Source organism: Trachemys scripta, chromosome 3 (genome assembly GCF_013100865.1).
Source record: "Trachemys scripta elegans isolate TJP31775 chromosome 3, CAS_Tse_1.0, whole genome shotgun sequence".
In the NCBI taxonomy this organism is placed as follows: Eukaryota; Metazoa; Chordata; order Testudines; family Emydidae; genus Trachemys; species Trachemys scripta.
In genome coordinates, this window is record NC_048300.1 from 178,025,602 (window position 1) to 178,048,324 (window position 22,723).

At 39.4% G+C, this 22,723-nt stretch overlaps 1 protein-coding gene across 1 annotated transcript in view; it reads right to left on the minus strand.

The window, feature by feature from the left end:
- Positions 1-22,723, minus strand: part of NBAS (NBAS subunit of NRZ tethering complex) — a 343,164-nt gene that overhangs the window by 281,264 nt on the left and 39,177 nt on the right. Inside the window, exons 10-12 of the mRNA XM_034766908.1 lie at positions 13,419-13,557; positions 12,401-12,466; positions 6,278-6,406 (exon numbers count right to left, since the gene is read on the minus strand). Of these exons, the coding sequence (XP_034622799.1) occupies positions 6,278-6,406; positions 12,401-12,466; positions 13,419-13,557 (334 nt within the window). The remainder of the gene's footprint in view (positions 1-6,277; positions 6,407-12,400; positions 12,467-13,418; positions 13,558-22,723) is intronic.

The window sequence follows — 22,723 nt, forward strand, 5'->3', positions numbered from 1 at the left end:
GAAGAGGGACGGGGAGGGGGTGGCAGAGAAGGGTGGAAGAAAGTTAAAGGGAATAACTTTCCTCCACCATACTCGGCACCCAACAGTCCGAGGTGATGAAGGACCATGCCAGGCTAAAGTAGGAAAGACGGTTTGAGAAAACAAAAAGGGGGGCAGAATCCAGTATTGGAAACTGATATAATGTCCTCAGGTGACCCTTCAAAAGTTCTGCTTGGGGCATGCCAGATATCTGTGCAAGCCCAGTAATGAGGCTGAGGTGGAAGGGGGCAGTTGCCTGTGCTTATAATCCCTGCTGCATTTCTTAAACAGGTGTTGGCATGGTGATGGAGACGAAAAGATAACCGTTTGCTGAGGCCTGAAATGCTTCCTTGAAGGTCCAAGGGTATCATAGAGTCAAAGGAATGGAAGGGACCTTGAGAGGTTATCTAGTCCAGTCCCCTTCACTCATGCAGGACTAAGTATTATCTAGACCATCCCTGACAGGTGTGTAAAAATCTCCAATGATGGAGATTCCACAATCTCCCTGGGCAATTTATTCCAGTGTTTACGCACCCCCCCGCCCCCGACAGTTAGGAAGTTTTTCCTAATGTCCAACCTAAACCGCCCTTGCTGCAATTTAAGCCCATTGCTTCTTGTCCTATGCTCAGAGGTTAAGGAGAACAATTTTTTCCATCCTCCTTGTAACAACCTTTTATTTACTTGAAAACTGATATGTCCCCTCTCAGTCTTGTCTTCTTCTGACTAAACAAACGCAATTTTTTCAATCTTCCCTCATAAGTCATGGTTTCCTGACCTTGAATTTTTTTATTTTTTTTTAATTTTGCTCTTCTCTGGACTTTCTCCAATTTGTCTACATCTTTCCTGAAATGCGCACCCAGAACAGGACACAATACTCCAGTTGAGGCTTAATCGACATGGAGTAGAGCAAAAGAATTACTTCTTGTGTCTTGCTTACAAATACTCCTGCCAATACATCCTAGAATGATGTTTGTTTTTTTTCTCAACAGTGTTACACTGTTGTCTCATATTTAATTTGTGATCCACTATGGCCCCCAGATTCCTTTCTGCAGTACACCTTCCTAAGCAGTCATTTCCCATTTTGTATGATGGGAACTGATTGTTCCTTCCTAAGTGGAGTATTTTGCATTTGTCCTTATTGAATTTCATCCTATTTACTTCAGACCATTTCTCCAGTTTCTCCAGATGATTTCGAATTTTAAATTCTCCAAAGCACTTGCAACCCCTCCCAGCTTGTTATCATCCACAAACTTTATAATGTACTGTCTATGCCATTATCTAAATCATTGATGAAGACCTTGAATAGAGCTGGATGCAGGACTGATCCCTGCAGGACCCCACTTGATATGCCCTTCTCTGGAAATGGTTTTTCAATCAGTTACGCAACCATCTTATAGTAGCTCCATCTAGGCTGTATTTCCCTAGTTTGTTTATAAGACGGTCATTCGAGACAATATTAAAAGCCTTACTAAAGTCAAGATATACCACATCTACTGCTCCCTCTCTATCCACAAGGCTTGTTACCCTGTCAAAGAAAGCTGCTAGGTTGGTTTGACACAATTTGTTGCTGACTAATCCATGATGACTGTTACTTATCACTTTATTATCTTCTAGGTGTTTGCAAACTGATAGCTTAATTATTTGCTCCATTATCTTTCTGGGTACTGAAGTTAAGCTGATAGAGGTCTAGGGACCTGAGGGTGGCCCTGTAATCTTTCAGTCCATGTAGTTTTGCATCCATCTAGTAGGACAAGAGGGAAATTCCCTCAAACGGAAGGTCCTGATTGACCTGCTTAACCTCCAGAGGCAGTGTCAAGGATTGGAGCCAGGAGTATCTTCTCATGACCACCGCTGATGCCAACCTTTTGTTAGGGCATCTAGGGCAGCCTAGAGGGAGGCCCTGGCTATGGTCTTTCTTTCCTCCACCAGACCAGAGAATTCCTGTCTGGACTCCTGGGGCAGCGAGTTCTTGAATTCTGACATGGAGTCCCATATGTTATAATCATGCCTCCCAAGCAAGTCCTGCTGGTTGAAGATGTGGGGCTGCAACCCACTAGGAGAATAAATCTTTTTACCAAACAGATTCAGCTTCTTTGAGTCCTTTGGCTTGGGGGACGCACTTGCAGCCCTTGCCTGTCTCTTTTGTTGGCCGCTCCAACCACAAGAGACCCGGGAAGGGGATGGGAATAGAAGTATTTATACCCTTTGGTGGGAACATCACACTTTTTCTCTGCTCTTTTTGAAGTAGGGGCCAGAGAAGATATGGTCTGCCACAGGGACCTGACTGGACCCATAAGGGCCTTGTTGAGGGGACAGGACCACCTTTGATGGGGCTGCTGCAAGTAAGATGTTGCTCAAGCTGTGTGAGGACTCTTTAAGCATCTGCACTTCCAGCACTAGGTTAGAAGTCACACTTTTCAATAGCTCCTGGTGAGCTCTAAAGTCATCCTACGGAACCGAGCTGCTCAGCCCCGACACAGCTTCGTCTGGGGAGGAGGAGGCGGTGATAGCAGTGGCCTGCACTGGCAGGGCGCCTTCCTCCTCCCCTTCTGCACCAACCACATCACACAGCTCCAAGTCCTGAGTATCAGTACCCGGCTCGATACCAGAGTCCAGGTCAGGTGCTGGATGGTGCAGCAGAGGGCCCCTTCTCTTGGACACCCCCCCCCCCCAAGTATGAACAGCTGGAACTCCAGGGAGTCCAAAAAGGCCATTGGACCTGCACAGACCACTTAGCCAGGTGCCTGGGAGGGCACCCGCACCAGGATCTGACGGGACATAGATCGGGTACTGGTAACGGCACCTTGGTTGGGTATACGACTTCACCTCCGACTCTGAGGACGAGTCAGTTTGGGTGGGACCGGTACCCCTTGCTTCTGCTGGCCAGTGCTGATGGTCTAGGGAACAGTGCCAGAGCGGGGAAGTCTTTGCTGACATCAGCAGAGTCAGTTTCCCTCTGGTTGGTACCAGAGGGTTCGGTGTCAGACAGGAGCTCAGGGCAACATGCTCCCTTCTGCTCAATGATCTCACCGGTGCCAGAACTTGCCCTGCCAGTACTGGGACAGCAATCAAGTCCCTGACCGCTGCAAATGCCTTCAGGGTGGATGACACCACAACCCCACTGGCGCTACGATGTCCCCCCGGGTGTCAGTGGATGGTCTTACACTGGACTCAATGGCACCTGCAAGCAAGGCGGAGTCAACGGTGCCACTTGTGGAGCAGGGGTAGAAGAGTGGCCCAACATAGGTTGCACTCCACTGCACTCCCCGTGTTTATCCTTCCTCGGCTCTGGGAAGTGCCCCCTCTCAGACTGTTGCTTTTTGTGCTTCTTCCTTGGCACCAATGAAAGGGAAAGGTGCCGAGAAACCCATGCTGCCAGAGTAATATTCAGTGCCGAATCTGACCAGCTTTGCTCCAAAGCCCATCTGAGTGCAGCTTCCATCAGGATGGACCTTAGCCTAGCCTCCCTGTTCTTTTTCGTATGACATTTGAACTAGCAGCAGATCTGGCAACACTCTCACATATGAGCCTCCCCCAGACACTTCAGACAGCTGGAGTGCGGGTCGCTCACCAGAATGAGCTTGCCACAGAAGGCAAAGAGTTCGAAGCCGAGAGCATGCTCCTCAAAACGACTGGGGGGTGGGGGTCTAACAATATACACTACTATGAAAAAAATAAACTGAATCTAACTAAACTAGCGAAGAAAAGAGGAAATAACAGAACCACTAGATGAACGCCTTGCCAAAGCAAGAAGAGTTGTTCCAGCGACCATCACAGGCAGTAAGAAGGAACTGAGAGGGTGCGGGGTTACCCAAGCCCCTTATACCAATGCATGAACACATGGCACCAGAGAGCCAGCCTGATGGATACCACTGAGGTAAAAATCTCCAGTGACTGTGCACGCGGCACGCACACACCTAACATGGAATGGACATGAGCAAGCACTCGAAGAAGAAATATCCATTATAATTCAACACCAACTGATTATATAACCAGTTTTAAAACAGGCTCTGCACTAGGCAAGTCAGGTTAATTCTTATATCACCTTCTACTGGAACATGCATAAAATAATGAAAATGGCTTCACCGGCAAATGAGTAATAGGTAGTAAATATCCTGGGGCAAAACCTCAATGCAGATGTAGATCTTGTAAGCGCAAAGAATATAAAAATTACATCATTTCTTTTCCCAAAAGTTCAACAGATTCTTTGAAGTGCTGTTCTCTATGTAAATTAGAACTATATCTTGGAGCCTAAATGTTGTTACCAGACATGACTGCTTAATGTCAATAATATAAACAAAGACTGGATCTGGTCATGGCAGTCTCCTAGGCTTGAACCAAGATATTTCACACACAACAGGATGACAGTGGACATCCAAACTTTTGGCTTGCTATGTCCATAGGCTATATTTGGAGTGTAGTGTCATCTTTTAGAATATTTTTATGAACCACAATCCTCTTCACATATTAGTACGCCTTATGAAATGAGTCCCAATAAGCATTCCGGTCTCTTATCTTTCTGGAAGACTTAATTGCAAATGCTCCTCATAATGCCCAGATATGGAAATAATCATGAAAACAGTTAAAAAAAAAAATCAATGAAAATCTGTATCTACAGATCATTAAAAAAAACAAAAGCTCTATGTTGGAGCTTGTGGTGTCTGCTGTGCAACTCATGGACTGCAGAAGAGTTCAACAGATTGTGGGAACAGCTGGATGTATTTCATATAGACAAAGAGAAGCTGAGGCATTTAAATCATCTCACAAAAATGATCGTAAATGGTAGAAAATATTTTATATCATGAGCCCTAAAGTAGCTAGTATGTTGTGCAGAAAGATATTGGGTGACAGTAAATCGCAGTGAACAACTAGTAATTGAAGATGTTACATAACAGCATAGGTTGGGAATTCATTTATCAACATATGGACTTTGTAGACTCAGAAAGAACAGTGAGTCTGTGAATTGATCAACCCTAAAACAAATGAGAACGACATTTATACACAACATATATAAACAAATTCTGTGGATACAAATGTAGGTAGAAAACATCAAGAATAATTCTTCTAACACATGTTTGGACACCGAACATCCGGTCTGGTTACAAAACCTGTTTTCAGTCCCACAGCCCGGTCGATGCAAGTAGACCCTTGCATGGCTAAAATATCAAAGTACTTTTTCAAACTGGCCTAAAACATGAAATGTTCCCTCCTAGATACACAGTATGAAATCAGATCAGTGCATCAACTACATGCCATTAACCAAAAAAGTCCACCACCTAGGCTTGCACCTGAAAGTAGGCAGAATTAGAGCAGACTCAGATACGAACTCTGGTTTTCAAAAGCAGGTACTATGGACAGACAGTGCACTCTATCCTGATTTTTAAAGACATTAACTGAACACTATACAACACATGTAGTAAGAGAGACAAAGCTTATGTCAATATCTAATATTTAAGAAATGGTTTCCAAAATCAGGCAAGAGAAGTCAGAGTTCTTAGAATGCCCACATGCATCCGACGAAGTGGGCATTCACCCACGAAAGCTTATGCTCCAATACATCTGTTAGTCTTAAAGATGCCACAGGACTCTCTGTTGCAGAGTTCTTAGTGTTCATGATTCCAGATCTGCCACTTTTCAAATGGTAAGCAAATGCCTTTTCATCATTAACTGACAACTCCAGCACACTGTATGGTTGAAGTAATAAGGAGTTTATATAAAGATTAGCTAAGACCATTGTTGTCTTTACTGCACTGAATTGAATGCTTACAAAACTAAGATAAATTGTATTAGGTAGAGCATAGCTTTTTGATGTCATCATTTGAAAAGCAAGTCCTTCTGGAGTGTCATTGTTCAGGAGAGAAGTACCACTTTAGCCTACTGCACCACATAGCCCTCCAGAACTATAACTTGAAAGGCTACATACTCAACTGATTTGTGTTTTGAAACAGTGTTTCAGTTTACCTGCACCTGTTTAATTTATTCTCTTCACATTTAGGGCGTTGTCAACTACATATTATTTTCAACACTTTCAACTTTTAACTTATTCCAATATCACCAGTGTTTTTCATCTGAAAGGCCCCTTCAAAGTTCCAGAAGACACGAAAATTAGAGTATTAGTAAAACAGGGCACCTTGTAAACAAGCAGATGAATAGACAGAAATATTGGTAGCTAAAATGACAGATATCCAGAACATCTCTCAATCCCTAGTAAAGCTAAACTCATGATTAAAATATTTATTATATTTAAATGTTCATGTACCTGGTCGCTTTGATCCCATTCTCCTTGTAGTTTGAGAGATGGGATTCCCCAGATGGTCAGTTTTCCTGAGAAGTGGATAGCTGCCAGAAGAGTTCCATCTGGAGAAAGGCTCATCTTGAAAACGCCATCCTGCCCAACCAATTTAATAAAGAGTGTAAAAAGAAAAGTAAGACTCTCAGTAAGAATAGGCTAAATTCAGTTCAGCAATACAGAGTAGCTTTTCCCTTTATTTTAGGGCCACAATTTTTTATTTGTATGGGTGTTTTAAATTACAAATATCTAGCATACAGTAAAATTGAAATATATACTATATTTCATTTTTTAAATGTAAGTAAAAGAATATAAAAAGTTTAGTAATACATGTATAAAGTATTCTACCTACCTGTATTACTGGACACCTTCATTTGTTAATTTCAGGACCAAAATGGTCTTAAGATACAATAAATAAGATGTCAAAATATTGTAGTCTTTTGACTACAGTGAGCATGCAAGAGGGGGAAGAGACCATTCTTTGATTGGTGTTTGGTGGATTAGAGCTAGGATAGGGTAGATAAAAAACTCTCTTTTTTTCCCCCAATCAAAATAATCTTATTTTATCAGATTTTTTAATTTAAATTAAATACACTTTTCTTTTAAAAAACCTTTTTCAAAATTAAATTTGAAATTATGACAGCCTATGTTAAAGCCTAAAAATCTACCATAATTATTAAAATCATTTAAATTACATAAAAATAATAATATTCAAGCAGTACATGTTTGCTGCCGAAGTTAGAGCAAAGTTAAACCACTGAAATAGTGGGAAATCGCTGGCTAAGCACCCTGAACTAGAGAGTTTGCTGAAGTGCTAAACCAGCTCTTGACAGCAGTAGCTTTTTCTGCAGGTACAGAGAGAATATTCTCTTCATTTCAGTTTATTCAACTAGTTCAGTTCAAGGACGAGTTAATTCAAAATTGAGAACCAATTAGGAGTTGAAAAAGAGGAAAGCTTGTTTTTCTCTTCCAAGTTATGAATAAAAATGAAGTATGAGAGAATGAGATCTTCCAGTTTTAAAAACTTGAAAGACATTGTTACCAGAAATCATCAATTCAATTCACTAACTACAACAGAGAACACTTCATTTGTTTAATAAATCAGTTAATTTTAAATACAAAACACATTTTGATAAACTTTTTTTTCCTTATGTATCCTGCACACTTAGGTGTTTTTAACTAAAAAAATTAAAATGCTGTTTTGGGGCATTTTTACTTGATTTCCATCCAAATGCAGCTTGACTAGCCACGACTAAAAAATTAATGTTAATCATCCTGTAAATAAGTGTCATTCACCATTTTCGAACATAAAACTATAAAAATTAAGGATGTGAATAAATATATGTTAAGCCATATAATTGCTTAAATAAATGTGTATAGATTAAACAGCAGAAAACTTCATTAAGATTGCCCAATTCATTAAGATTGCTCATGCCCTTCCAGAATATCAAGGTCAGCAAAACTCAAACTTTTCAAAACCAGAAAATACAGAGTTAAGGTAACACAACCCCTGAAGCTAGCAATGGTCACTGGGAATTATCTGCAGGCACTCCAGCTGCATTCACTGTGTTAAATGTAGTTGTATTGAATAGTGGAAGAATAAACTGGAACAGCTTGAAAGAGATGTGATTGGCATATGAAGAGATCTGGGGATCAGTTTGAGGAGCATCTTGGAGATCTTAGGTGATCTGGGTCTGCAGCCCCAAAGGAAAGAAGTGCATGTGTACCATGAAGTTCCAGTCTGCATCCAGACTCTGCCAGTAGCAGGGAAGGTTTGAAACAAACATAAGGAAGTACTTCTTCACACAACACACAGTCAACTTGTGAAACTCATTGCCAGGCATTTTGTGAAGGCCAAAACTGTAACTGGGTTCACAAAAGAATTAGATAAAGTTATGGAGGTCTATCAATGACTATTAGCCAGGGACACAACTCTATGGTCCGGGTGTCCCTAAGCCTCTGACTGCCAGAAGCTGGGAGTGGATGTCAGGGGATGGATCACTCGATAAAATGCCATTCTGTTCTCTTCATCTACAGAATCTGGCACCAGCCACTGTGGGCTACAAGGACCATTGGTGTGACCAAGTAAGGCCATTCTTAAAATCATGTTTACCGCAGAAATTGTCTTTCATAACCTTAAACTATGGACATGACTGGCTACATACGATCGAAATTTTAAGTCTAGTTTCTAAAGATGGTCAAGAAGCTACAATTTTGAAATTTCATATGCAAAAAAGTTTCCTTTCATTTTAGACTAGCTTCCATCTTATCTCAAAGTATTTAAAATTTACATTTTGTTCACTTAGACAATGAAAACTGGCTTATCGTTTTTACTTTCCGTTCTTATACATTATGTGTTTGGCTTGCAAATACTGAATAGGATTCTTTAAACCTAAAATGATAGCAAGCTTTTGTTAAAAGTGATAACAAACAACAACCATCTAAAATTTTGTACCTAAACTACCTGATAGTGTCTGATTAAATAGTAGATTTCCACTCTTACGAAACAATTGGCATGAGAGTAGTAATATTACTGCCTGGTGCTTTCTATTTTCCTTTGCTGAAAGTTGCAAAGCTATGAAATGCACGCTCCTTTTTAGTTTATAAATCAAGATTTGTTCACAGAAGAGAAAGATGGTTATGAAACTGCATTGAACTGTAAAATAAAAAACCCTACCCGCTAGGCTGAGAGCCTTTCTTGTAGGTCATCATGACCGAACATTAAGAGAGGCCTCTCTGAAAGTCAATACATAACTCAGCAATCAGTGCAACTGCTGCTCTTTTGGATGGCCATCATACACATCACACACCTCCAAATCTAGCCTCTCAAAAGATTAATGTATCCTTAGGCAAGGCAGGTTCTGCTACCCCAGTAAACATTTCACTACTCTTAGGGCAACTTCAGAACAAAATATAGAAAGCTCCAGTAGGCTGGCATACCACATTTAAGATTTGTCATCTAAGTTGAGAACAGCTGGCTCCACAGGCAAGTCCTCGCTGAGCCTTGGCAACAGTATTAAATAGCTTTTTCTATCCCCCATAAATCACAATAAAATTATACCTCAGGTATTTAAGATACAATCCCTGAAATGGTATTAACACTTTTGAAGATGAGTGAACAACAATTGTAACCTTTACTCTTTTAAAATTTAGTGCTGGCAAGAGCAGTAAAATTAAAGTTTTGTTCAATTCAATACTAGTCTTTCAATAAAAACTTACTTGAGCTTCTTTTATATATATAAAAAATCTACTTCTGTTTCATATTTTCCATTCCTTAATTTAAAGGCTGAAATACCAGCCCAGGAAATGCTGCTATTCAGGGGTCAGTATTAACTTGCCAACTCCCAGACAAGGGGAAAGTGCTAGGAAGCAGCCAAGCATTTCTTTCCTCAGGGCAGACAAACACCTTTCCATCCTCTTGCAAGCCCTTTCAGCCAATCTGACTGTGACAATGACTGACCAGCTAAGCTTCAGGTGTTGGCCAGAGAAAATTCCATGAAGAATCATTTAAAAGATGGGGGGGGGCGGAAGCTTAAGATGAATGTAAATATAGGACCATCTTAAATTGATAACAATCAAGTTACCTAGGGGAGAAATTAATAAGGTGGACTAGAATGTCTACCTTTTCGGTGCCCTACCATGTAATGGAATTCATAACCCCTGAGTAAGGTGCCCAGATATGGGGACAGTTAGGCACTTAAGAATGGTATTCACAAAAGCCACCATGCTAGGCAGAGAGCCACCTAAGCTAGCCAATAAGAGATGCCAAGGAGGGAATCCTGCCCTTCAAAGGGACTTAGGCACTTAAGTCCAGGCCAAAAGAAAGCACCTTTCTATACTCAGGATTCACAGCCATAAACCCTCTACTGGAGGTGCCTAAGGCAGATTAGTGTTTTTTCACAAAAAAAAGGATGTGGAGGGTTCAAATCCCTCCTCTGCCTGATGTGGAGAAGGGACTTGAGTCTCCAATCACCCTAGTGAGCATCACTGGGATATGGAGTCACTCTTAAATATTCATTAGGCTAGAAAGAGTATGTATTTATAGACAGAGAGGCCTGCTCCTAAATATCGTATGACCCAGTTGGAGAGGTTACAAGAACTTTGAAGGACAGGATTAGAATTTGAAATGATCTTGATAAATTAGAGAATGTTTGAAATCAACAAGACGAAATATAATAAAGACAAATGAAAACTACTACACTTAGGAAGAAAACAATTGAATGCATAAATAAAAAATGCAGAATAACTGATTAGGCAGCAGTACTGCTGAAAAGGATCTCGGAGTTATAGGGGATCATAAATTGAATATGAGTCAATGTGATACTGTTGCTAAAAAGGCAAATATTATTATGGAATGTGTTAACAGGGGTGCTGGATGTAAGACAGATAAAGTAATTGTTTCACTCTACTCAGTACTGGTGAGGCCTCAGGTGAAGTACTGTGCCCAGTTTAGGCACATTTAAGAAAAATGTGGACAAATTGGAAAGAGTCCAGAGAAAAGGAACAAAAAAGGCATGCAATTTGAAAAACATGACCTGTGAGGAAAAAAGGGGCATATTTAGTCTAGAGAAAAGTAGTATTGCAAAATTTTAAGGGTTGTTATAAAAAGGACAGAAACTGATTGTTCTCCATGTCCACTGAGGGTAGGACAAGAAGTAATTGGCTTAATCTGCAGCAAGGGAGATTTAAGTTTGATATCAGAATAACTGTCCTTTATAGTTAGAAAGTGTAAGTACTGGAAAAGACAGTTACCTTTTTTCATAACTCGTGTTCTTAGGAGATGTGTTGCTCATATCCATTCCATTGTAGGTGTGTGTGCGCTCGCCACATGCACCGGTGCCCTCAGTGGTATCCGTAGGGAACCGGCCTTGGCACCCTCTGGAGTGGCATGTGTATGCCAGAGTATAAGGGGAGCTGCCAGCTCCCCTCATCCCCAGTTCCTTCTTGCCAAAAACTCCGACAGTGGGGAAGGAGGGCGGGTCATGGAATGGACATTAGCAACACATCTCTATTGTAGATGACTCCCAGGTGGTACAGTTCAACATACAGGATGTGGACTGTAGGTTCCTTGCGTTACAGCCAAAAATACTCTAGTACAAATCTATAAATCTATTATAATAAAACAATCAAACCCGTAAGAAAAGATATATAAGCGAGTAAGCAGGCTAGCCCTAGGGGCTACAATCACATCCCCTCTTAGTTGTCTCTTTTCCAAGCTGAGAAGTCCCAGTCTTATTAATCATTCCGTTCCATACCCCTAATCATTTTTGTTGCCATTTCTGAACCTTTTTCAATTCCAATATATGTTTTTTGAGATGGGGAGACCACATCTGCATGCAATATTCAAGATGTGGGCATACCCTGGAGTTATATAGTGGCAATATGATATTTTCAGTCTTATTATCTTTCCCTTTCTTAATGATTCCCAATATTCTGTTAACTTTTCTACTGTCGCTGCACATTGAGTGGATGTTTCCAGAGAACTATCCACAATGACTCCAAGATCTCTTTCTTGAGTGTTAACAGCTAATTTAGACCTCATCATTTTATATGTATAGTTGGGACTATGTTTTCCAATGTGCATTACTTTGCATTTATCAACATTGAATTTCATCTGCCATTTTTTTGCGATCTTTTTGTAGCTCTTCGCAGTCTGCTTGGGACTTACACATTGCACATATCAGCAAAGACTTTCTGCACCTGCCACCTTGGGTAACAAGTTTCACTTAGGATAAAGCAGTAAATCACTGGATCTGTTTCAGTTATAAAATATACTGAAAGTCATCAGGTCTCTATGAGCAGGACTGATGACGCCAGGTAATATATGAAACGAGTAAATAAAGTGAAGTGAAACCAAATCAGTGACAGAGCAACAGTCTGCCAACAAAACAAAGTCCCCAAGAAAGCAATTTGATAACTCATGCAGTTAACTGATTTAAAGCTAAATACTACTATTGCATTAGAGAGTGTTTTCAGCAAAGAATTCTAAACAGGTTAATTTTTAATCTATCTAAATTAAGTTAACTTCAAGTCAATTAAATTCCTCGTTCATGTAAACCCAAGTGAATCTAGTGTTAAGGAGGAACATATTACCTGTTCTGTTCTTTGTTTGCTGTAAAATCTGAAATTCATAATCCTTAATAATCCACTTCTCTTTGCCTGTTAAAACAGGAGTGTATCACACACTTTAAGATTAAAGACAGTCTTTGATTTATGCAGTAAAAATTCAATCGAATCCAGTGAGTAATGAAACAATCAAGAAAGAATACATTATTTTGCAACATTCTCTCAGCTTTATGAAAATTTTAAAATATTCATAAGAAATATTTTAATATTCATGTATTAAAATATCACTTCATGTAAATGTTGCAACAGGTTAAATTTGCTTATTAATTACTTGGACTATGTATGAGTGTTTCCATGAAAAAGCACCACCAGCTTGCCACTAAATTATGCCATGCTAGAACATTTAATACATATTGCCAAGTATACACATTAGAACATTTCACATTTTAAAATGTAAATTGGTTTACTGTATTAAGCTAAATTGCTACAAGCTAATTAAGAAATTAATTTCAGTGTACCCATGTAGAGCACATCAATATAACTACAGCGAGTTTTATTATGCCAGTGCAAGTTCTGTGTATGCTACAGCCCTAAAAAGAGGGTTACAATTAGGCTTATTTCAAACTGGGCTATAAAAGGCTAAAATATTTTCAAAATATACAGGTGAAAAATAACCTGATCCATGACTGGGCTCCTAACTGCTCTGCAATACCTGTAATAAATAGTTTTAAGATAACAAATGAAAGCTTTGATGAGACTATTTTTTATAAAACCATGTTGACATTAATTATATTCCTGCCTTTTAATTCTTTATCAACTGAATCCTGTGTCAGCTTTTCCATTATTTGCTTGGGATTGATTTCAGGCTGATCAGCCTACAGTTGACCAACTCATCCTGATTGAATACTGGCACAACGGTATCTCAAATACGGAAAAATGCTATGGTTCGGGAAAAGAGAGCAAGCTACATAAAGTTTCTCTTTATGTAACCAGTGTAACTATAATATTCTTCCAACAGCAAAATGAGGACTCCAAAGCTACTTACTGTCCCAGTATCATCTTCATAACTAGTGACTTGTTTATAATGGGGGAATCCGGAAAGAACTCTCCAAGCAGATATTCCACGACTAGTTGCTTTAGATACTCCATCTTCATCTGTTTCACAGCCACCCACAAGCAAAAGCCTATAAACACAAATACTTTTATTATTGAATGCAGGTTTTGGTTTTGGTTTGCCTACTGCAGGAGTCCAAATATATATTTCGTAATTCCATTAAACAGGAGCATAATAGCTTTACCTGAAATGAATAAAACCATGCATTAAAATAGCATCGAAAAGCCCCAACTAAGGTTAACCCTACACTACACAGTTAACCTGGGATCTTTTACCCAGGTTTTAGCCTTAACCTTCCCCTACCATGCACACAAAAAAACAAAGTCTGACTTGGGTTTGGAGGCACTTTAAAACAGGGCCAGCTTACTTGGCTGGGGGTAAGGGTTAGAATCTAGGTTTCACTTTAACTCTGGCTGGAACCCGCTCATTTTGCAGTAATGACACAAGCTAAATCACAGGAGTGAAGTGAGGACCCAAGCAAAATGGGTAGTGCTAGTAGTCCTCCTACTCCCAATTCCCTAATTCAAGTGCCCGCCCCTCAATTCCCCCCAAAGGACCGACAAGTTCTCCCTCGATTGATAGGGAAAAAATCTAAAGCATCTCATCACAAAGAACCATGGGATATGGACGCAGTGTAGGCCTGAGACCTCATCAACCCCCTCCCTCCTCCCATATTAAACAAGCCTTGGATGAAACTCAGGGAGTTCACCACTAAAATTGTAAAAAGGAACATTTTGCTGTTGATAAAGCACCCCCAGTCAGGAATGTCCCTAACGAGAGTTATAACCACCAAGGTTGTAAAGATGCTGGGAAATTAGGGAGGATACATAAAGAGACTCAACAAATGGTAAATGCTCTGACCAGCATTTAATGCTGACCGTCTGTACAAATAGAGAAGGCCACAATTAAGTTACAATTTGGGTATGGAAGATAAAATGTAAAGAACTTGGGCAGGAAGGAGGACGCACAGGTGCCAGTGCCTAACTGGTTAAAATTTTGTTATTTTCAAATGTGGGATAATGTGACAGGTTTAGTAAATTTGAAGGAGGTAGCTAATTTTACCTATATAATGTAAATGAAAAACAATACTCTTTGGGAAGCATTTCCGGACTGCAGTTCAACATCAAGCTGATGGAATTCTGACCCCTTTGCATGACCGTGACGTGCAGCAGCATCGCCAGGAACCCCCAGATGAATGAATCCTGACTGGCCCTGGGTGAAATCTGTCTGTATATTGGGAGTGGTGAGCATAAGAGATTTGCTTGGTATATATATTCTGTGTGTGTTGCTAATACATAGCTGTTTAGAGCACTGGTAAAAGGTTCTGCAGACCTGTAAAGCCCTGAGCCCCAAGGGAAAGCGCGAGTACTTAAATTGACCACGTTTCTTCCAGAGCCCCGTGGATAAGGATAGGTGCCTTACACCCTGAGCCCTTGGAAAGGACAAGGTGGGGGGTGCCTAAATTGATTGGGTCACGCCTTGAGCCCTCGGTAGGGTATAGGCGGGGTGCCCTAAACTGAGCGGGTAACACCAGGCACACAGGCAAGTGCAGAAACCATGAGGACGCAATAACAGGTAAGGCTATACAGCTGGGACACTCCCACCCAGGCTGAGTAAACCGAGGTGCCAATCACTGAGGTTATCTGTGCAGTGTAGACATAGCCTAAGACTGGAATCCCACTGTGTTTGGTGCTGTACCTAGAAGCAGGAAGAAATGGTCATTTCCCCAAAGAGTTTGCAATCTAAATAGACAAAACAGACAGATTCAGAAAAAGGAAGTATTACTATATTATCCGCATTTTACAGAAAGGAAATGGAAAGACAGATATTGTCTTAAGCATGTGCTTAACTTTAAGTTATGATTATTCTCATTTAATTCAAGGAAGTCTTTGCAGGAACAGGGCCTAGTTGATTTCTTCTGTTTCTCAGAAAATATGCTGCAGAGTTGGGCATTGCCACCACATGTCCCAACTCTCAGCCCAACTTACACCCACAAAACCATCTTTTCCTCTCTGTGCTAAATCAACTTCATCCTTGATATATCTCAAATGAGGTCAATCAAGCCCAACAAAGATGAACTGGGCCCAATGTATGAGTTACTTATATATTCTGATACATTTTTCCCATCTCTGCATTCCAAATAAGATATGCTAATATATAGGTAAATTATATTTTTCCCCAAAAAGTTAAAAAAAACCAAACACATTCAACGACTTGAGATTCTTTAACAAGAACAAAAATATACTCAAAATATGTTGCTGGAACAAACATCAGCAAAAAGGGTTTACATCATCCTACTATTTTAACATTTAGTTGCTTATTTATAAATAAAAATATATTTACATTATATATTTACATTATATATTTATATACAAAACAGAAGGACAAAACAGCTTATTCTATCAACAACTACCTATACTAAGCATAGATAAAATTGCATCTTAGTATATAGCGGTATAACCTACACATCACTGCATGTTTATCAGTTAGTAATATTGTTAATTACACACAATAGAAAACATGACGAGATATGAAAAACACCATTTTAAAACACTATAAAACATACAACTAGTGCTGATTACAACTAAAAGAAAAAAAATCAACACTTTTTCCTTTAAGCCCCTATGATTACTGTTAAACAAGCAGTTTCGGTTTTTTAGAAACTAGTAATTACTTTGAAAAAAAATGTTTAGAACATAGCCCTATGCTAGTCTTTTTTATTGTGCATATTACTTTTGAAAAACAAGCTGTCAAAGTAAAAATATTTGTACAGAAGGAACAAACAATCTGGGAAAGAAATTAGTAAAGAAATTAACAAGCTGGGTAACAATTGTGTATCCTCAATGTTCAAGATGTGTTACTGTTGAAAGATTCTGCCACCTAGTGGTTGAGATGTATATAAAGCTTGTTCATGGTTAAAATGCATTCCCAGATAGGTGATTTACTAAAATAGAAAAACTATTGCATCTAGCAACATGGAACCACCCTGGGTAATGCTCAACTTTGCTTGGATAGTTCAAAATAATATTTAAAAGTGAAATGTTCTGCTTAAATTGAATGTGGTCCAAGGGATGTTCTTATTAATTGTAAAAACTTAAAAATATTATCTCATTTAATTTGGGCTAATCAGCATAAACTGAGTAATATTTGATTACAGAAGAGAAAGAGCATCTTTTCACTTTTATTTCTATCTACTAGCCTAACTGAAACCTCTCACTGATTCAGCACCATGATAATCCTATACAGCACTGAAATGGAATGTGACCTAGTGGCTGCTCGGGATGTTAAACTTCTTTTTTTTAAATATATATTCATATCTAATTATAGACCCATTCATTTAATGGATAAACTATACTTCTGTTTCACACGCTATTACAGCAAGAATCTAAGTACAATGGATGCCCTGTCCCTCCTTTCCTACTGTGAGGAGCCTGGAATAAATACAATTATAGACATATTTTATATTGCAAAAATATGCAGGTAGTAGTAATTTTTAATGTTGAATATTTGTTTATTGCTGTATTGTGCTGCTTCTTTTTCGCCAATAGTCATGTCAATTATGGAACTAAAGAAATGAGAGCTGCCTCATTAAAAACAGAATGGGGCACTTGAAGTGGACCTTTGCTTGGACCTGTGAGTATGTGAATGTATGCATGTGTACTGAGAGGAACACATACCGTTGAGAATGGGAAGCCCCAACTTATATACATTTCCCAAAAGAGTCTAAGAATTCAGGTCATAATAAAAGTCACCCTTCATGAATCTGAAATCTCATCACTGAAGGGATAATTCTCTTCCTTACATTATATACTTTATTTTCTACCTTGCTGTGCTTTGAGAGGCTTTAGTAGTTGGGCTAACAGTGAAATTATTCAAACATTTTGTCTATAGCTGTACATTCACCTCTACCCCAATATAACACTGTCCTCGGGAGCCAAAAAATCTTACTGCGTTATAGGTGAAACCGCCTTGCTTTGATCCGCCAGAGCGCGCAGCGCCCCCTCCCCCACGGAGCGCTGCTTTACTGCGTTATATCCGAATTCATGTTATATTGGGTAGCGTTATATCGGGGTAGAGGTGTATTTTAGGAGTTTACCGCCTAAATAAAAGTTTAATATAAATGCAAGTAAAAAAACACTTTAAACATGAAGTATTTTTATTTGTAAAATGAGCGCCAGTATGTCATAGGGCATTTATACAACATGCAACAGAAACATAATATTTAACCATTTTTGCCTCTTTCCAAGAAGCAACTAGAAGGTACATTCTTCTCCCCACCAACACAAGTACTGGTTAAAATGGTGAAGGAAACAGAAGGACCTTGCACTGTGCCCTGAAGTCAGATCTCGCTGTGTCAGACCAATGGGGAAAGCATGCTACAGAGTCATTAACCCTCATTTGAGGATGCCCTGCCACAATCGCTTTAACTTTTACACACAGAGCCTGTTAGCTTGAGCAGTTCAAATGACCTCCATTGCTGCAGCAGCTCATGGGGTGAAACACAGTTTTTCAGAAAGCCAACACCAAGTCACATGTAATAATGTAGGGCCCTCTCCACCTCCAAATAACCCATTGCAAAATCTTCCTTTGAATTCCATAGGATTTTGATCAAGCCATTTTAAATAAAAAAAAATCAACACCCTGAACAGCACTTGGAATCAAATGAAGCTCCTGGATAACTACATTATCTCTGACTACTACATCCACAAAAATGAGTCAGAAGAGAAAGAAAGAAAGAAAAAGGAAATCCCACTGAAGTTTGCTAGTGTACAATGTTCTTATAACAGGGTTGTTGTAGTTTTTGTTTTGTTTTTTGTTTTTTACCATTTGGATGGGGTTATTTTTGGTGCTTTTGAGGGCTTTGGGGAGGAGGTTGAATGCAATATCCTAGTTTCTTTAAAGAAAAATGTAAGCACAAATTCTATTGTGTACTACTGCAATGATCTTCCCCATCTTGGATCATGAGCAGAATCGTGAACAAAGTTAGCTAACGGTGGAGTTTCAGAGAGAATATCTCCAGCTAGACTCAGTGCTTGGACGCAACAAGACTTGGAGAGTGGTGTATTTGGTTCATCTGTGGGTTGTCTGACTGTTTGTTCTCTATATATAGGGTGTATAGATGGGCTGTGGGTCCCTGAGTAAGCCCTTGGAGCTTTGATCAGTGGTTTGCTAAAAGCTGCAAGACTCCAGCCTTGGGAGGTTTGATCAGCCCAGCTGTTTGAAGTCTGAGTGGCTAATCACTCCCTGTTGGTGAGGGGCAAAGCTGAGCTCAGCTAAGCTGGGGAGATTTGGTATAAAACGTCACTTGCTAGATGAACTCAAGAACCACGAATAGAGGCAGCTAACAGAACAAGGGAAGGGTTTGGCGAGGGAGTGTGAGACACTTTTCTTCCAGAATCAGCACTACTGACATCAAGATGATAAGCAATGGAACAGTGATGGTGACCTGCAACGGATGTGCCATGTTCTTTTTCCTGCCTGAAGACAGAAAGGATTTCTTGTGTATGAAGTGCAAGAAGGTGGCTATTCGAGAGTAAAAGATTTTTGGACTGGAGGGACAAATTGAGATGCTACTAAAAAAATCAGAGAAGCTGAGGAGTTCATAGACAACCAGATTTGGGAAACACCAGTGCCTCAGGAAGAATGGAGCTGGCCATAAAGGAATCAGTGAGAGAGGCGGTCAGAGAGGAGGCCAGGCAGATCATAATTACTAATCAATAGGTCAGAGCAGCATTCTACGCTATTGGGGACAGGTGAGGATAGGCAGAGTGTGGCCAGCAGAATGAGGAGAAAAAAAAAAAAAAAAGGAGGAATTCCATACAGCTACAAGTTTCAAATTGATACAAAGTCCTCAACATGGACAGAATGGGAGATACCTCTCAAGATCCAGCATGTCCAAAGAAACGGTGCAATTTTCGGGACGTGTCTGGATGTTGGCTTGATCCAACCTGTAAGAAAATCAAGCTTACCCACTAAGTTCTCCAACCATCCCAGGAAGACAGATGATCCTTGAAGAAGATTTAATACTCAGAAGAATAGGAAGAGCATTCTGAAAGCGACAGGTGGACAACAGGACAGCATGCTGCCTTCCCGGAGTTAAGACATGAGACATAGATAGGCTTCAGAACTCTACAGCCAAGGATCCACCGGTCATGGTTCATGTCAGCATTAATGACACTGTATCGCAGGATATCTCACAGATAGTAGATGATTTCAAAGAACTCAGAAGCATGCTGAAGAAGAATGTCCAACTGATCTTCTCAAAGATCCATCCTGTCCCACGAGTAAGGAAAACAGAATGCAGAAGATTCTGGAAGTGAATTACTGGTTAGGTAAATGATGTAGGACTTTGGTTTTGTGCAACATTGGTCGACCTTCGGGGGGTGGGGAGCTACATAGTTTGGATGTCCTCCACCTCAGTAGAAGGAGGCCCAATCTCCTTGGAGGCAAGCTAGCTAGAGCAGTCAGGAGGAGGTTAAACTAATAGCACAAGGGAAAAATAAGAAGAGGCAAGATATGAGCACTCAGCATAACATCAAGATGTTGAGAACAAAATTAATCAAGGAAGAAAAGGATATGAAGAGAAAAAAAAAAAACCTCTTGATTTCCCTATTCCACTAATGCTAAGAGCCTAGGTAGCAAACAAGAGGAATTCAACCTGCTCATTTATGAGCATAAATTTGATCTAGTTGGTACTACTGAAACATGGTGTGAAGTCTCGCAAAACTGGAATATTAAACAAAACAAAAAAGCAGTTTCTCCTCTCTTGGTGTTCACACCTTAACTGCTAAAAGAGGGCCTCATCCTCCCTGATTGAACTAACCTCGTTATCTCTAGACTGATTCTTGCCTGCATATTTATACCTGCTCCTGGAAATTTCCACCACATGCATCTGACGAAGTGGGTATTCACCCATCAAAGCTTATGCTCCGATACATCTGTTAGTCTACAAGTCTATATGCCACAGGACTCTCTCGCTTTTTAAAAATCTATGGTTATAACCTATTTACGAAGAATCAGGTGAGCAAAAGGGGAATGGGAGTAGCACTCTACATCAAAAATGGCATTATCTGTTTCTAGTTACAGATAATGATGTGCAATGTTTATGGATCAATGTCCGAACAGATAAAACATAAGGTGGGATATTAGTTACCATCTGTTACACAGACCACCAAATCACAAGGGAGTAGGATGAACGCCTCCTTATGCCCCTATCTATAATGTGTAGGGGGGAAAAGCTACGTAATCATGGGGGAATTCAGTTTGAATGGGATTTGCTAGGTCTCATGCTGCCAGTACGAAAACATAGTTGAAATTTCTAAATATTACAGAGGACAATTTTCTAACTCAAAAGCGTGTTGAAGCCAATATGGATGAATTCTATATTAGACATTGTCTTCACAGATAAAGAGGAACTGATCACAAAACTAAAAATGATGGTAGCTTAGGTACAAGTGGTCATGACTTGATGACATTTATACTGTGCAAGCAAAATAAAGTCCATACAAGTAAGATACATACTTGGTGCTTTAATACGGCCAATTTCACAAAGCTGATAAGCCAAATCATGTGGGAGGAAGAATTTAATCAGAAAAATGTGAAGGATAATTGGGAATCATTTAAAAACCTATTACTAGATGCCCAAAATGCCACAATCCCACAACTAAGGAAGAAAGATGTGCTGGTTAAAAAAACAAACTTGATTTAGAGAGCAAATGAAGGCAGCTATAAAATATATATATAGCAAATGAAAGAAAAGAGACGTTGAATAGTAATGTAATAGTAGTAAATATAAATATAAATGAATGAATATAAATCAGAAGTTAAGAGCTGTAGAAAATTCATGTAGGAAACAAAGGGACACAAGGAGAGAACTATGGCCAACAGAGTTAAGGACAATAAAAAAAGAGTTTTTAAAGTATATTAGGAACGAACAGAATTCTGACAGTGATATTAGTCCATTACTAGATGGAAATGGTAGAATTATCAATAATGATGCAGAAAAAGGCAGCAGTGTTCAATAAATATTTCTGTTCTGTATTTAGGGAAAAATAAATTATGCAGTTTTGTCATAGGGTGTAACACTCTTTCCATTCCACTTTATCTCTGGAGGACATTAAATAGAATACTAAAGGTAGACATTTTTAGATCAGCAGGTCCACATAACTTTCATCCAAGAGTTTTAAAAGAGCTGTCTGAGGAACTTGCTGGACCACTAATGTTAATTTTCAATAAGTCTTGGTGCTCCGGGGAAGCTCCAGAAGACTGGAAGAAAGATAATATTCCAATATTTTACAAGGGTAAACAGGATAACCTGGGTAATTATAGGCCTGTCAGTCTGACATTAATCACAGGCAAAATGATGAAGCAGCCAATACAGGACTTGATTAATAATGAACTAAGGAAGGTAATGTAATTAATGCAAATCAACACGGGTTGATGGAAAATGGATTTTGTGAAACTAACTTGATTTTTGTTTAAAATGAGATTACAAGTTTGATAAAGGTAATAGTGTTGATGTCATAGATTTCTGCAAAGTGTCTGAATTGGTGCTGCACCACATTTTGATTAAAAACTAAAACAATATAAAATTACATGGCACACATTAAGTAGATTAAAAATTGGCTAACTGATGGGTATCAAAACGTAACTGTAAACAGGGAATCATCATTGAGAGGGTCTGCTTCCAGTGGGATCCTGCAGAGATCAATTCTTGGCCTTCTGCTACGTAAACTATCATTTAAATCTGTTTCTGTATCAGATGAAGGAGGATAGCTAATTTGACACCAATTTTTAAAAAAGACTCCAGAGGCGAACTCAGCAATTACAGGCTGATAAGCCTAAATTCAGTACCAAGGTCAGTAATAAAAAAATTAATTAAGATTGGTCCCAAAACCGATCCCTGAGGAACTCCACTAGTAACCTCCCTCCAGCCTGACAGTTCACATTTCAGTATGACCCGTTGTAGTCTCCCCTTTAACCAGTTCCTTATCCACCTTTAAATTTTCATATTGATCCCCATCTTTTCCAATTTAACTATTAATTCCTCATGTGGAACTGAATCAAATGCCTTACTGAAATTGAGGTAAATTAAATCCACTGCATTTCCTTTATCTAAAAAATCTGTTACCTTCTCAAAGAAGGAGATTAGGTTGGTTTGGTATGATTTACCTTTTGTAAAACCATGTTGTATTTTGTCCCAATTACCATTGACCTCAATGTCGTTAACTACTTTC